General features: G+C 45.3%; 1 protein-coding gene across 2 annotated transcripts in view; it reads right to left on the bottom strand.

Moving 5' to 3' along the window:
- Positions 1-17,165, bottom strand: part of EML6 (EMAP like 6) — a 306,539-nt gene that overhangs the window by 201,878 nt on the left and 87,496 nt on the right. For both annotated transcript variants that reach the window (XM_077812018.1, XM_077812016.1), the window contains exon 8: positions 6,682-6,819. In XM_077812018.1, coding sequence (XP_077668144.1) covers positions 6,682-6,819 — 138 coding nt within the window. The remainder of the gene's footprint in view (positions 1-6,681; positions 6,820-17,165) is intronic.

Here is a 17,165-nt window from a genome sequence, read left to right as displayed (position 1 = left end):
CAAGAGGTCAGCCGCAGGGGCAGGCGGGGCGGCGGTAAAGGGGGGACCACAGGGTCAGCAAGGCAGGAGCAGGGGTGGGAGTAGGGGCAGGAGCAGGGTCCTCCTCCATGGTAGCAAGACGAGGCCCTAATATGGGGGTGGAGCGATGGGCAGCCGCTCCTCCCAGCTAAGCAACACGCAGGTGAGGAAAGTCCAGCAGGAGGGGCAGGGGGATCGGAGGGAGGGAATTGGGTAACCACTGCTTCCTGCTAGGCTGCAGTCAGGGAAGGAGGGTACCAGTGGGCGGGGGACTACAGGAGGGACCGGGGGAAATGGAATAAGCAACCACTCCTCCCCGCTAGGCTGCAGGCAGGGGAGGGTGAAAGTGGAGTGGGGACACAGGGGCAAAAGGGGGGCACAATCACAGGTGCAGGGCAGGGTACCGGCTCCTCCGGCTGCACTCGGATGAGAAAGGGGTACAATGGCATCAGGGTGGTGCGGTGATCAGGGTATACAACTTAAAGGAGTGGGGGCACAAGCGCTCAGGGAAAGGACATGGGCGCACAGTGCGGTGGGCTGGCTGGGTCAGGGGGCCAATGGGAGAAAGGGGAGTAGAAACAGGTGGTGAAATAGCTGTGGGCGGGGCAGGTAGAACAGGGAAAAAACTAACTGTTGGAAAAGACAGGGCACGCAAAGCAACAAACTCAGAAACCTAGGGCGGGCTCATGGCAGGGCAGGCAAACAACAGGGGGAAAAAGAATTTCTGGGGCTACAGTAGGGAGGGAGGGAAAAACTGGGCTGTGGCAGGAGCAGTGGGGCAGCCCCTGGTCCAACGCAACTGGGGCAGAGGGGCCAAGTCCAAGGGGGGGGTGCACCCACAAGCACTGGTGAGGTTCACTCCAGTCCTTGCTTGCTGCTAGGTACAGTCCCAGATGGTGGTGAGGGGAGGAGCAAATGGCCCTGTCAAGGGGTGAGCAGCAGCTGTCAATGTTTAACTGGGTTGGTGGAGGGGGTGGCGGTGGTGATAGTGGTGGTGGTGGAGGAAAGTGTGGAGGGGGGCAACTAGGCTATGGGGAGGACTCCATGCCCTTCCCCAGGCCCCCCACAGCAGCAAAGGCTACCACCACCCCAGGAGCACAGGTGTTAGAGTCACTCAGTCCAATAATGCCAATCAACCCCCTCCACAGTGTCCCGCAGCAGTCTCCCTCCTCCTCGATGAGGCAGCAGGCTCAGGAGCAGCAAGCAGGCGGCAGGTGGTGGTGTCGGCAATGGAGTCCTTGGTTCTCCCTCCGGAGGGATGGAGGTGGGGATGGAGGGGCAGGCCGGCAAGGCCCTCCTCCCCCACACCAGCATTAGCAGCAGCAGTCCTCCAGGGAAGGGAGCTCCCACCAGCCAGCCAGCAGCAGTCCTTCAGGGAGGGAGGGAGGGAGCTCCAGCCAGCAGCAGCAGCCCAAGTGAGGGATGGCTCCAGCCAGAGAGGAGCTCTAGCTACCAGGGCAGCCAGAGAGGAGCTCCAGCCAGCAGGGCAGCCAGAGCAGACTGATCAGTCCCTGTAGCGAGGCAAAGGGGCTCCCCCCCATGCAGCAGCCCCAGCAGCAGCCTCCCTCCAAGCCAGAGGGCTATAGGAGAGAAGTCGAGGGCTGATCTACTGGCCACTGGAGAGGCAGCCGGTTGCTGTTCCCTGACTGACTGCACTAGAGGCTGCACGAGAGCAATCAGGAACCTGCTAGAACCAATTAATTCGGGCAAGCTAATTAAGACACCTGGAGCCAATTAAGAACATACTACAATCAATTATAGCAGGCAGACTGATCAGGACACATGGTTTAAAAAGGACCTCCCACCAGTTAGTGGAGAGCGTGCAAGGAGCAGGGAGTGAGAAGGTGTGCAGATGGAGGACTGAGGAATACAAGTGTAATCAGGCTTCAGGAGGAAGATCCTACTGTGAGGATAAAGAAGGTGCTGGGGGGAGGCCACAGGGAAGGAGCCCAGGGAGTTGTAGCTGTCACACAGCTGTTACAGGAGACACTGTAGACAGCTGCAATCCACAGGGCCCTGGGCTGGAACCCAGAGTAAAGGGCAGGCCCGGGTTCCCACCATCCCCCTAACTCCCTATTTGATATAAGAGGAGTTGACCTTGATTGTGGGTCCCACCAGAAGGGAAGGTCTCTGGCTTGTCCCCCAACCCACTAGGTGGGCCAGCAGAGACTGCGGGGATTGTTCTCCTCCTTTTCCCCATGCTGGCCAGTGATGAAGTTAGCTGAGTGAACAGCAGGTTTGAGCCACTGGCAAAAGTGGCCAAACTGACGGCTGCCGTGAATCTCTGAGGCGAGCAAATCCGCCAATAAGCACAGGATCCACCAAGGCAGAGGAGGAACTTTGTCACAGAGAACAATAAAGCAGTGCACTGACAATCCAGAGAGTTTTTGGAAAGTGTAGGGGACAATTTCCTGGTGCAAGTGCTGGAGGAACCAACTAGGGGCAGAGTTCTTCTTGACCAGAAGAACTGGTCTGCTGCTCACAAACCGGGAAGAATTAGTAGGGGAAGTAAAAGTGGATGGGAACCTGGGAGGCAGTGACCATGAGATCGTCGAGTTCAGGATCCTGACACAAGGAAGAAAGGAGAGCAGCAGAATACGGACCTTGGACTTCAGAAAAGCAGACTTTGACTCCCTCAGGGAACTGATGGGCAGGATCCCCTGGGAGAATAATGAGGGGGAAAGGAGTCCAGGAGAGCTGGCTGTATTTTATAGAATCCTTATGGAGGTTGCAGGGACAAACCATCCTGATGTGTAGAAAGAATAGTAAATATGGCAGGCGACCAGCTTGGCTTAACTGTGAAATCCTTGCTGATCTTAAACACAAAAAAGAAGCTTACAAGAAGTGGAAGATTGGACAAATGACCAGGGAGGAGTATAAAAATATTGCTCAGGCATGCAGGAGTGAAATCAGGAAGGCCAAATCACACTTGAAGTTGCAGCTAGCAAGGGATGTTAAGAGTAACACAAAGGGTTTCTACAGATATGTTAGCAACAAGAAGAAGGTCAGGGAAAGTGTGGGCCCCTTACTGAATGGGGGAGGCAACCTAGTGACAGAGGATGTGGAAAAAGCTAATGTACTTAATGCTTTTTTGCTTCTGTCTTCACAAAGAAGGTCAACTCCCAGAACACTGCACTGGGCAGCACAGTATGAGGAGGAGGTGACCAGCCCTCTGTGGAGAAAGAAGTGGTTCGGGACTATTTAGAAAAGCTGGATGAGCACACGTCCATGGGGCCGGATGTGCTGCATCCGAGAGTGCTAAAGGAGTCAGCAGATGGGATTGCAGAGCCATTGGCTATTATCTTTGAAAACTCATGGTGATCGGGGGAGGTCCCGGATGACTGGAAAAAGGCTAATGTAGTGCCCATCTTTAAAAAAGGGAAGAAGGAGGATCCTGGGAACTACAGGCCAGTCAGCCTCACCTCAGTCCCTGGAAAAATCATGGAGCAGGTCCTCAAGGAATCAATTCTGAAGCACTTAGAGGAGAGGAAAGTGATCAGGAACAGTCAGCATGGATTCACCAAGGGCAAATCATGCCTGACTACTCTAATTGCCTTTTATGACCAGATAACTGGCTCTGTGGATGAAGGGAAAGCAGTGGACGTGTTATTCCTTGACTTCAGCAAAGCTTTTGATAGGGTCTCCCACAGTATTCTTGCCAGCAAGTTAAAGAAGTATGGGCTGGATGAATGGACTGTAAAGGATAGAAAGCTGGCTAGATCATTGAGCTCAATGTGTAGTGATCAATGCCTCCATGTCTAGTTGGCAGCTGGTTTCAAGCGGAGTGCCCCAAGGGTCGGTCCTGGGGCTGGTTTTGTTCAATATCTTCATTAATGATCTGGAGGATGGCGTGGATTGCACCCTCAGCAAGTTTGTAGATGACACTAAGCTGGGAGGAGTGGAAGATACACTGGAGGGTAGGGATAGGATACAGAGGGACCTAGACAAATTAGGGGATTGGGCCAAAAGAAATCTGATGAGGTTCAATAAGGATAAGTGCAGGGTCCTGCACTTAGGATGGAAGAATCCAATGCACCGCTACAGACTAGGGACCGAATGGCTAGGCAGCAGTTCTGCGGAAAAGGACCTAGGGGTGACAGTGGACGAGAAGCTGGATATGAGTCAGCAGTGTGCCCTTGTTGCCAAGAAGGCCAATGGCATTTTGGGATGTATAAGTAGGGGCATAGCGAGCAGATCGAGGGACGTGATCGTTCCCCTCTATTCGGCATTGGTGAGGCCTCATCTGGAGTACTGTGTCCAGTTTTGGGCCCCACACTACAAGAAGGATGGGGAAAAATTGGAAAAAGAGTCCAGCAACAAAAATGATTAAGGGGCAGGAGCACATGACTTATGAGGAGAGGCTGAGGGAACTGGGATTATTTCTTCTGCAGAAGAGAAGAATGAGGGGGGATTTGATAGCTGCTTTCAGCTACCTGAAAGGGGGTTTCAAAGAGGACGGATCTAGACTGTTCTCAGTGGTAGCAGATGATAGCATGAAGAGTAATGGTCTCAAGTTGCAGTGGGGGCGGTTTAGGTTGGATATTAGGAAAAAAATTTTCACTAGGAGGGTGGTGAAACACTGGAATGCGTTACCTAGGGAGGTGGTAGAATCTCCTTCCTTAGAAGTTTTTAAGGTCAGACTTGACAAAGCCCTGGATGGGATGATTTAATTGGGGATTGGTTCTGCTTTGAGCAGGGGGTTGGACTAGATGACCTCCTGAGGTCCCTTCCAACCCTGATATTCTATGATTCTATGATTCTAACTACCTGAAAGGGGGTTCCCAAGAAGATGGATCTAGACTGTTCTCAGAGGTAGCAGATGACAGAACAAGGAGTAATGGTCTCAAGTTGCAGTGGGGAGGTCTAGGTTGGAAATTAGGAAAAACTTTTTCACTAGGAGGGTGGTGAAACACTGGAATGGGTTTCCTAGTGAGGTGGTGGATTCTCCTTCCTTTGAGATTTTTAAGGTCAGGCTTGACTAAGCCCTGGCTGGGATGATTTAGTTGGGGATTGGTCCTGCGTTGAGCAGGGGGTTGGACTAGATGACCACCTGACGTCCCTTCCAACCCTGATATTCTATGATTCTATGATTATTAATACCCTCTTAGTGCACACCTTTTGCAAACCTTCACTGGGTGAGGAATACCTTTGTACTTATATTTGGGATGTGTACTTCAAGTATCCAAAGAAATGTTCCTTTTTTCCTATTAACAAGCCTTGACTGCAGAACAATATCATGCATTTTACTTCTATTGTGTATTCATTAATTCCTTTATCCACCAACCTCAATAATAAATGATTTCTTAGGACCCTATTCAGAATCTTTTACTTATGCAAAACCTCTGTTGAAATAAATGAAGGTCTTCCTGGAGTAAAGAGTGCGCAGTAAGATACACGTTATATTGCTTTGGCTTTCCATAGAAATGAATGGGTAATGAGCACCTATGTTTGTGTTTTCTATTTCATATAACATGAAGCAGAAAAATAGAGGTTCTGACTGTGGATTGCTTCTGCACTTTGTATAGGCATTTGCATCTCTGCAATTAAGGGTAAAACACTATCAAAAGAGAACAGTAGCATTTTACTCTTACTTAGCACAGTGGTGCACAACTTTACACAAGCTGCAAGGCAGTGGAGAATCAAGTCTGGAAACTTTAGATCCAATTTGGGTAATGAGTTATGTAAAATATGGGATTATTTTATGGGGAAAAAATAATAGGCCAATTTTTCATATACATATACCTTCATTGCAGCTACAAAATATGTATGCACGCCTATGGAACTTACCAAGCAGCATGTGTATGTGTAGTGGTTACATATTTAGTTATCTGTTCTCATGCACAGTCACTTGAGTTTTGCTCACAAATGAGAACTTTATTTATATATCTGTTCTGCTGGTGAAATCTGGGTACATGTTTTAAAATCTGACCCAGTATGGTAAAAGTGTACTACAGCAACTTTCACAGATCTCCCACTGTCTATAGGTTTTTCTTCCTACCTAAATATTTCATTTGCTGTTGCACTTCTTCCATTCCATTATTCCAACAAAAAATAGCTTGTACTATGGCTTTTGAAATAGAAAAAAAATCATTCTAAAGAGTTAAAAGGAGCTGTCCTATTACATGGGAAGTTTGATTTTCACTTAACATGCAAATGTTCACATACTTTCCTTCAGACATCACTAAAGAAATTATTACAGATAGCAGGCTTTCCTACATTCATGCAGGAAATGGACTTGGTGACTGAAGAGGTCCTTCTCAAACCTAGCATCTATTAGCATGTCATAAACATGATTTCTGTTCCCCAAAAGATGTGTTTAATTTCAGAGCTACTAAGCCATAAGACAGATGCTTTTCACTTGAAAATGCTAAGTTTGAAAGCTTAAACTTAGACAACATTATTAGTGATGTCATGAGAGACATTTTATGTTAAATTTAAATAAAATTATACATTAAAGCATGGGTGTAATACACATTAGTAGTAGTAGTAGTCACCTCTAAAGCCAACTGAGGAGAAATACCTAGAGGCTTTGATAATTTTTTATTCAAATTTTTTCTAAACAAAATACCCACTGATTTAAAAAGTATTTTCTAAAGGACTTCAGGATTTGGCCTTGAGTTACTAGAAGAGTCATCAGTGCTGAAATACAATTCACTGTCCTACCTTACTCTAAGAACAATGAAGGAGCCATCTTTCATTCCAAGAGCTAGCTGAGATCCATCAGGACTGAAAGATACACTGCGCACAGCTTCTTCCATATTACAGCGAGCAATCAAGGCATGATCAGCAAGGCTCCATAATCTACACAAAAAATTGAGAATCAAAGCACAATACTTATGATTACAGACTTTCAATACTATCAAACGCAGAAATGAAATGCCAGCTTCTACAAATTGATCCACAGTAAGTATGCTTACATTCACTGCACATTTTGTCTTTTTAAGTCTGTACATTTCCTTGGAGAGTTGAAGAAGATCCACGAACTATTCTTGTCTTGGGGGGGCAACTGGAATTATCCTGTTACTATCTTGTCTTATCTTCTTTATCACTCTCTGAATGAGAGGAAAGTGGTGGGGGGGAACAGAACTGACCCTTCCCCCAGTTTAGGTGAAAGCATCTGATACAGACAGACTCGCTCTCTCTCTCTCTCTCGCCCTGCTCTTGAGCAAAAGTGGTGACACTGCATATTCTTTCGATTTGCAGAAATATCTATGTCCTGGAATCCTCACATGCTGAAGATGTCATCTATCACCAATTTCTTTAACAATTATCATACAAATCCTGTTACATCTCTGCTCAGTTAGGCTGCTGCTAGATACAAAACTGTGAGACAAACTACTCTGCTGGAAACACCCATTTGACTGCTTCTTGGCTAGGCTGAGAATGAGCCCCTCCCTGTTTGTTCATGTAATATACTGCTGGCATACAGTCTGTGACAACTTCCACTACCTTTTTCTGGATGTGAGGTAGAAAAGATTTGAGAGCCAAACAGATCACTCAATTCTAGGACATTTATAGATAGTCTCTTTTCTTGAGAGCTCCAATAACCTCAAACTGCTAATCTGTTGAGGTGTACTCTCCACCCTTTGTTGGAGGCATCCAAGATGTCTGTTACCAATGGAGCTGCTGAGTTGAATAATAGCCCTGTCAGAACATTTGCAAACAGACACTATTGGTGAAACTACAGGAACTGATATGTGGAAAATGGCGAATCATGAAAAAACTTTACAGAAGGAGCCCAAAAATGGGGGCAGGAAGGAAGGGTCCATGGAAAACTGAGATAGCTCATTCAACCGCCTCTGTTTCTCAGATGGAGAGTTCTGAGAACTGTGACTCGCAGGAATGTTCTTTTTATCCCCTTTAGGCAATGTCTTTTCAGATCTGGTAAATTATCCAACTGTGGATCTATGTAATGTATTCATAATATCACAACAGTTGAAACTGAGAATTGGCAATGGAGAATTGGCAACTGGTTCCAGAACTCTCTTTGGATCTGATGCAATCCTTGGAACTGAAGGATGAACTTGAGGTAACGATTCACCCTGATCCAAACTTCTCATCTTTGGTTTAGAATTCAGTGTTCTTCGATCCAGATCTGAGGAGTTTTCTGAACGTAACTTGGCTCTGCTAACAGGAGACTTCTTGTCTCATGCAATCTTTTTAGGAATTAATTTAGGAAGCTCTGATGGTTTTTACTACAGTTTGGTTGTTATCTCAGAGGCTGGCACTGACAGTGTCTCTGAATGTTTTAAGGTTGAATCCAGTTATTTAGGAACCAACTGTACAACAATCTTGGAACTTGCATCTTGTGTTCAGATCTCTTTGAGGTATCAGATCTGACAGGCTTCGCAACCAAAGCTTCTTGGAGCATTAGGGCTTGCTGCCTGTTATGGCATTCCTTAGGTGCTCCCTGGTAAAGGAGCTGCAAATAGAGTACCTCAAAGGAGAGTGGCCCCCACTGAGACACTCCAAGCATCAAATATGGCCCTGCCTTGACCAGAAAGACCACAGACAAGAGGCACACATTTTAAAGCCAGGTGTCTTCACCTTTGGATCCATCACGGAAGAAGTAGTCAAAGCTGAAGAACTAAGTACTGTTAACTATGCTAAGAATAAAACTTTTCCTTAACAAACTAACACTACAAATTGCACTAGGCTGCGACACTAATATCTACTTGAAAGAAGGATCTGGAAAGGTTCAAGTCCATCTGCTGCTGCAATTGGAACAAAAGGAGGCATCAGAGGGTGCAACACTTCCTCTTATACACCCTCAGAATGTCCAGGAAAGCAGAAGAGAAGGGCAGGAGGTGTGTATGAGTGCTCCAACTGCAATGAGAAGGTTCCATGGACTGAGTTGCACCCACTGGCACAAAGGACACTGAAAGAAGTAGTCTAAGATAAGCTATTCTTTAACGGTTTACAGACACTATTTGTGGCATTCAGTAAAATGAAAGACATGTTTCACACCTGCTTTTCAACTATATCATACGATCTTGCTTCTGCCACACCACAAATTAGCAGTAGCAGGGAAAAGCCTAGGTGAAATAAGACTAAAAGCAAGTGTGTAATATAGCTATCACTTCACTGACATTCATGTGTGTCACAGAGTGAGCTGGCCCTTTTTTGGGAGCTAGGGCTCTGTTCTGTCTTTGTTTTACTCCTGACTCAGAAAACCAAGGAGCTCCCAGGTGAAGTCCCCTAGTCAGAGGGAGTGTATGATTGGAAAAGATCATGTGACTAGCTGGAAGCAACATCTCTGAAAAGGTCTGGCTTCCTCTTAGTCTGAGTCAGAGAACAGGAATGACTTGGGAGAGGATGCTCTACAGAGACAGGCAGACAGACAACTGCCTGGGGAATAACTGTGGTGAAGTCTCTCGAGTGGAACCATCAGAACGCTCTTCACAGAGAGGGCTTAGGCTGGGCAGGCACAAGATTAGCAGGAGGCCTTGCTAGGGAGACGCTAGGGAGCCCTAATACAAGGGTGAATGTGAAATCTGGCTGAAAATGCCAGAAAGGACTTGAAAAGCCTGGATTGGATTCAGAGGTGATGGGTGGATACTTGCTTAACAATACCAATAAATCAGACCCCAAAGGAGAGACTTTAGATGAAACACTAGTTGTGTGCTATGAGACTTGGGAGGGGAAACTGGGGCAGACTTATGCACTTCAATAGGGCAGGTACATAGACTCTGCTACAATGTCACATAAAATGCTGTCTCTACACTCCTACCCTCTTCTGGCAGTAACCTAATCTGCTGGTAACTAATCATGGGTGGACAGAGAGTCCAGCACAGAAATTTAAAATACACGATCCTTGGCCTTTGCATAAAAGATATTTTTGGAAAACAGTCTGAAAAAAGCCATCTGATTCTCCAGGATAAATGGTAGTACTTCAGATAGCATCAATATCAACTGCCCTGATATTCTGTAAACATAAAGAGTAACTAAAGTGCACATTTTATGTTTGTAGCCAGAGTGAAGCACTTTGTATTAGTAACACACTTATATTTACTTCCAGATACAAAAATAGCTGTCAGTTGGACTCTCATCATGAGTATGAGGAATGCAGATGGGGACTGGAGATCTGGAATCATTCCATAGTGAGATCTGCAATGCAAGTTGAGAAACACGAGTTTATTTCTACTAAACGAGATCCATGGGCAGGTCTCCCCAACAGTGAAAGTTTGCTTTAGTTTCTGTTTCACTTAAGACTTCATAATTCAGTACAAACATAGGGATAAATCTTGCCTCCAAGTTAGTCTTCTGCATGTGGTTTCCATTTCTCTATATACTGGGAAGATTAGATGCTGTGTATGTAAGTGCAAGTACTGTAGTTTGGTTTTCCAAAATACAGGTTGAGGAATGAAAGGACAGTCCATTCCCTGCACCCGAACATTTAGCTACGGCCTATGATTTCACACCTGCAAAAAAAGTTCATGTAACTATTTTGCACACATACAGGTATTTTCATGTGCAAATGAGGAAGTAAGGACTTGACTTTGTGCATGGAAATGAGAAATGCACATTTTGTATAGATCAAATGCCTGTGTATGCTCTTTTGTGAGTGCAAAACTAGAGGCTCTGGCTGAAGTTCGCTATTATTGCACAAACAGTGCATGTATTTTCAAATAAGGTCAAAAAAAAAATCTTTCTTTGGAAGTTTTTCTATTAATTGGTTGAAATCATTGACTTTTATAAACCTTAACTATTCTCTTGGTAATATTCCAGCCTCTTCTATCATATACCTGATGTTTATTTACTGGACCACATACTGATGTCTGCAGCCCAGGAGCTTACTCAGCAACCACACCGGCACAGAAGGAAACAGTTTTGATGTTGGAGGTTTACTGATGGTTCAATACATTTAATGGCAGGAAAAAGCACAGATATAAAATAATATTCAAACCAATCCATAAATCATAAATCATAAAACTTATTAATCTGTGTCTATCCCATCTTATGAATGCAGAAGTAAAGAAACACAGAGAGTTTAACCAAGAGACGCCCTCCTGCCAAATTTTTAAGTCCCTGCTCCAAAGCATGGAGACACAGGAAATTTTCAATAAATTGGTTGTAAGAATTTTTTGTTAACACAGACAGTGTATTTTTTCCTCATCTTGTTCTCTGACATGGCTGACTTGTCTTAACTAACATTTTTGGAAAATTTCAGCCTGAGGCAGGCACATGGCATGAAAAATTTCAGCCTGAATTGTTTAAGTCACCGTACTCTCTAATTGCTTAAGTTTAGTAAAATTAGAAATAACTAATATATAATGATCTTATACCTGCACTGCCTACACACAATGATTTATGTGGATCTTAGCTTTTTTATTTCATGTCCTCCAATGTCTGGTAATTTTATGTGTGGTTATAAACTTGATGCACCTGTACACTGGATATAGGATTTGGCCCAAAGACATAAATCCAAAACTACAGCACCTTAGGTGCTGTTTATTCTGTATGTTTTCCCAATAACTCACTACTTTTTAAAAATAATTTGAGAAACGTGAGTATTCTAAGAGTAAACTAACAAATATGAGTAAATGCATTCATGCTTTGAAACCCACAATAGTCACTCTGAAGGGCATAATTTCTAGGGCTGTCAATTAATCGTAATTAATCACTGTTTTAATTGAACCATTAAACAATAGAATACCAATGGAAATTTATTAAATATTTTGGATGTTTTTATACATTTTCATATATATTGTATTCTGTGTTGTAATTGAAATCAAAGTGTTTTTGATTACAAATATTTGCACTGTAAAAATGATAAATAAAAGAAATAGTATTTTTCAATTCACCTCATACAAGTACTGTAATGCAATCTCTGTCGTGAAAGTGCAACTTACAAATGTAGATTTTTTTTGTTTAAGTAACAACATTCAAAAACAAAACAATGTAAAACTTCAGATCCTACAAGTCAACTCAGTCCTACTTCTTGTTCAGCCAATTGCTTAGACAAGCAAGTTTGTTTACATTTACAGGAGATGATGCTGCCCCCTTCTTATTGACAATGTCACCAGAAAGTGAGAACAGGAATTTGCATGGCACTTTTGTAGCCAGCATTGCAAGGTATTTACGTGCTAGATATGCTAAACATTCATATGCCCCTTCATGCCGAAGGGCCACCATTCCAAAGGATATGCTTCCGTGCTGATGACGCTCGTTAAAAAAATGTGTTAATTAAATTTGTGAGTACTTCTCCATGTGGGCACCAATGATTCTGCCAAGAATGACCTTGAGCAGGTTACTGCAGACTAAGTGGCTCTGGGAAGCAGGATAAAGGAGTTTGAGGTGCAAGTTGTGTTTTTGTCCATCCTCCCTGTTGAAGGAAAAGGCCCAGGTAGGGACCATCAAATTGTGGAGATAAATACATGGTTACGCAGGTGGTGTCAGAGAGAAGGCTTTGGATTCCTCAACAATGGGATATTGTTCTGGGAAGAAGGATTGCTAGGAAGAGATGGGATCCACCTAACAAAGTAAGAGAAGAGTATCTTCGCAGGCAGGCTTGCTAACCTAGTGAGGAGGGCTTTAAACTAGATTCGCTGGGGGATAGTGACCTAAGCCCTGAAGTAAGTGGGATACTGGGAGGAAACACAAGGAGGAGAGTGCAACAGGGGGGGGCCTCCTGATTCATACTGAGAAAGCAGGGCAATCGGCTAGTTATTTTAGGTGCATGTACATGAATGCAAAAAGCCAGGGAAACAAGCAGGAAGAATAGGAAATCCTGGCACAGACAAAGAACTATGATGTTATTGGAATAACAGAGATTTGGTGGGGTAGCTCACATGACTGGAGCACTGTCATGTATGGGTATAAACTGTTCAGGAAGGACAGGCAGGGGAGGAAAGGTGGAGGAGTTGCACTGTATGTAAGAGAGCAGTATGATTGCTCAGAGCTCCTGTATGAAACTGGAGAAAAGCCTGTTGAGAGTCTTTGGGTTAAGTTTAGAAGCGAGAGCAACAAGGGTGATGTCGTGGTGAGCATGTGCTATTGACCATCAGACCAGGAGGATGAGGTAGATGAGGCTTTCTTCGGACAATTAACTGAAGTTTCCAGAACACATGCCCTGGTTCTAATGGGAGACTTCAATCACCCTGACATCTGCTGGGAGAGCAATACAGCAGTGCACAGACAATCCAGGAAGTTTTTGAAGAATGTTGGGGACAACTTTGTGGTACAAGTACTGGAGGAACCAACCAGGGGCCATTTTCCTCTTGACCTGCTGCTTACAAACAGGGAAGAATTGGTAGGGGAAGTAGAAGTGGGTAGCAACCTGGGCAGCAGTGACCATGAGATGGTTGAGTTCAGGATTCTCACAAAAGGAAGAAAGGAGAGTAGCAAAATATGGACCCTGGACTTCAGAAAAGCAGACTTTGACTCCCTTAGGGAACAGATGGGCAGGATCCCCTGGGAGGCTAATATGAGGGGGAAAGGAGTCCAGGAAAGCTGGCTGTATTTTAAAGAAGCCTTATTGAGGGTGCAGGAACAAACCATCCCAATGTGCCAAAAGAATAGCAAATATGGCAGGCGACCAGCTTGGCTTAACAGAGAAATCTTCGGTGAGCTTAAACACAAAAAGGAAGCTTACAAGAAGTGGAAGATTGGACAAATGACCAGCCAGGAGTATAAAAATATTGCTTGAGCATTCAGGGGTGTGATCAGGAAGGCCAAAACACAACTGGAGTTGCAGCTAGCAAGGGATGTGAAGGGTAACAAGAAGGGTTTCTACAGGTATGTTAGTAACAAGAAAAAGGTCAGAGAAAGTGTGGGACCCTTACTGAATGGAGGCGGCAACCTAGTGACACATGATGTGGAAAAAGCTGAAGTACTCAATGTTTTTTTGCCTCAGTCTTCACAGACAAGGTCTGACAAGGTCAGCTCCCATACTGCTGTCCTGGGCAACACAGTATGGGGAGGAGGTGAGCAGCCCTCAGTGGTGAAATAACAAGTTAAGGCAGGGGTGGGCAAACCTTTTGGCCCGAGGGCCATATCTGGGTATGGAAATTGTATGGTGGGCCATGAATGCTCACAAAATTAGGGTTGGGGTGCAGGAGGGGCTGAGGGCTCTGGCTGGGGGTGTGGGCTATGGGGTGAGGCCAGAAATGAGGAGTTCAGGGTGCGGGAGGGGACTCCGGGTTGGGGCAGTGGGTTTGGGTGCGGGAGAGGGATCAGGGCTGGGGCAGAGGGTTGGGGCACAGGAGGGGTCAGGAGTGCAGGCTCCGGGCAGCGCTTACCTCAAGCAGCTCCTGGAAGTAGCAGCATGTCCCTTCTCCAGCTCTGGCACTGCCCCATCTGCAGGAGCTGCCCCTGCAGCTCCCATTCACTGCAGCTTCCGGCCAATGGGATTTGCAGGGTTGGCACTTGGGACGGGGGCAGCGCGCGGAGCCCCCTGGCTGACCCTAAATGTAGGAGCCAGAGGGGGGACATGCTGCTGCTTCCGGGAGCCTTGGCACGCACACATGGAGCGGCCTCCGACCCCGCTCTCCGGCGGGAGCAGGGCAAGCCCCAAACCTCACAACCCAGCAGGAGCTTGAGGGCCAGATGAAACCGGCTGGAGGGCCAGATGCGGCCTGTGGGCCGTAGTTTGCCCACCCCTGAGTTAAGGACTATTTAAAAAGCTGGATATGCACAAGTCCATGGGTCCAGATCTAATGCATCCGAGGGCGCTGAGGGAAATGGCTGATGTGATTGCAGACCCATTGGCCATTATCTTTGAAAACTCCTGGTGATCGGGGGAGGTCCGGGACGATTAGAAAAAGACAAATATAGTGCCCATCTTTTAAAAAGGGAAGAAGGAGAACCTGGGGAACTACAGACTGGTAAACCTCACCTCAGTTCCTGGAAAAATCATGGAGCAGGTCCTCAAGGAAACCATTTTGAAACACTTGGAGGAGAGGAAGGTGATCAGGAACAGTCAGCATGGATTCACCAATGGCAAGTCATGCCTGAGCAACATGATTGCCTTCTATGATGAGATAACTGGCACTGTGGATATGGGGAAAGCAGTGGACGTGACATATCTTGACTTTAGCAAAGCTTTTGATAAGGTCTCCCACAGTATTCTTGCAGGCAAGTTAAAAAATTATGGATTGGGTGAATAGTATAAGGTGGATAGAAACCTGGCTAGATCGTCGGGCTCAATGGGTAGTGATCAATGGCTTGATGTCTATTTGCAGCCGGTATCAAGCAGAGTGCCCCAGGGGTTGGTCCTGGGACAGGTTTTGATCAATATCTTCATTAATGATCTGGATAAGGGGATGAATTACACCCTCAGCAAGTTCGCAGATGACACTTAGCTTGGGGGGAGAGGTAGATATGCTGGAGGGTAGGGATAGCGTCCAGAGTGACCGAGACAAATTGGAGGATTGGGCCAAAAGAAATCTGATGAGGTTCAACAAGGACAAGTGCAGAGTCCTGCACTTAGGAAGGAAGAATCCCATGCACCGCTACAGACTGGGGACTGACTGGCAAGCAGCAGTTCTGCAGAAAAGGACCTGGGGATTACAGTAGATGAGAAGCTGGATGTGAGTCAGCAGTGTGCCCTTGTTGCCAGGAAGGCTAACGGCATATTGGGCTACATTAGTAGGAGCATTGCCAGCAGATCGAGGGAAGTGATCATTCCCTTCTATTCGGCACTGGTGAGGTCACATCTGGAGTACTGCGTCCAGTTTTGGCCCCCCACCACAGAAAGAATGTGGACAAATTGGAGAGAGTCCAGAGGAGGGCAACGAAAATTATCAGAAGGCTGGGGCACATGACTTACGAGGAGTGGCTGAGGGAACTGGGCTTGTTTAGTCTGCAGAAGAGAAGAGTGAGGGGCTTTTGATAGCAGCCTTCAACTACCTGAAGGGGGATTCCAAAGAGGATGGAGCTCAGCTGTTCTCAGTGGTGGCAAATGACCGAACAAGAAGCAATGGTCTCAAGTTTCAGTGGGGAGGGGTCTAGGTTGGATAGTAGGAAGCACTGTTTCACTAGGAGGGTGGTGAAGCACTGGAATGGGTTACCTAGGGAGGTGTGGAATCTCCATCCTTAGAGGTTTTTAAGGCCCGGCTTGATAAAGCCCTGGCTGGAATGATTTAGTTGGTGTTGGTCCTGCTTTGAGAAGGGGATTGGACTAGATGATCTCCTGAGGTCTCTTCCAACGCTACTATTCTATGATTCTATGACTCTATGACTGAACTCCTTGGGGGAGAATTGTATGTCCCCTGTTCTGTTTTACTCGCATTCTGCCATATATTTCCTGTTATAGGAGGCTTGGATGGTGACCCAGCACATGTTGTTTATTTTAAGAACACTTTCACTGCAGATTTCACAAAATGCAAAGAAGGTACGAATGTGAGATTTCTAAAGATAGCTACAGCTCTCGATGCAAGGTTTAAGAATCTGAAGTGCCTTCCAAAATCTGAAAGGTGTATAGAAAATGCTTTCAGAAGTCTTAAAAGAGCAACACTCCAATGCAGAAACTATAGGACCCGAATCACCAAAAAAGAAAATCAACCTTGTGCTGGTGGCATCTGACTCAGATAATGAAAATGAACATGTGTCGATCCGCACTGCTTTGGATTCTTATAGACCAAAACCCATCATCAGCATGGACGCATGTCCGCTGGAATGGTGGTTGAAGTACGAAGGAACACATGAATCTTTAGTGCATTCAGCACATAAATATCTTGCAATTTCGGGCCATAACAGTGCCATGAGAATGCCTGTTCTGACTGTCAGGAGACACTGTAAACAAGAACCGGGCAGCATTATCTCCTGCAAATGTAAACAAACTTGTTTATCTGAGCAATTGGATTAACAAGAAGTAGGACTGAGTGGACTTGCAGGCTCTAAAATTTTGCATTGTTTTATTTTTGAATGCAGTTTTTTGTACATAATTCTACATTTGTAAGTTCAACTTTCATGATAAAGAGATTGCACTACAGTACTTGTATTAATTGAATTAATTGAATTAATTAATTGAAAAATACTGTTTCTGGTTTTTTACAGTGCCAATACTTGTAATCAAAAATAAATATAAAATGAGACTGTACACTTTGTATTCTGTGTTGTAATTGAAATCAATATATTTTAAAATGTAGAAAACATCCAAAAATATTTAAATAAATGGTATTCTATTATTGTTTAACAGTGCAATT

This window comes from Eretmochelys imbricata, chromosome 3 (genome assembly GCF_965152235.1).
Source record: "Eretmochelys imbricata isolate rEreImb1 chromosome 3, rEreImb1.hap1, whole genome shotgun sequence".
Taxonomy (NCBI): Eukaryota; Metazoa; Chordata; order Testudines; family Cheloniidae; genus Eretmochelys; species Eretmochelys imbricata.
This window is presented reverse-complemented; position numbering and strand designations above follow the sequence as displayed.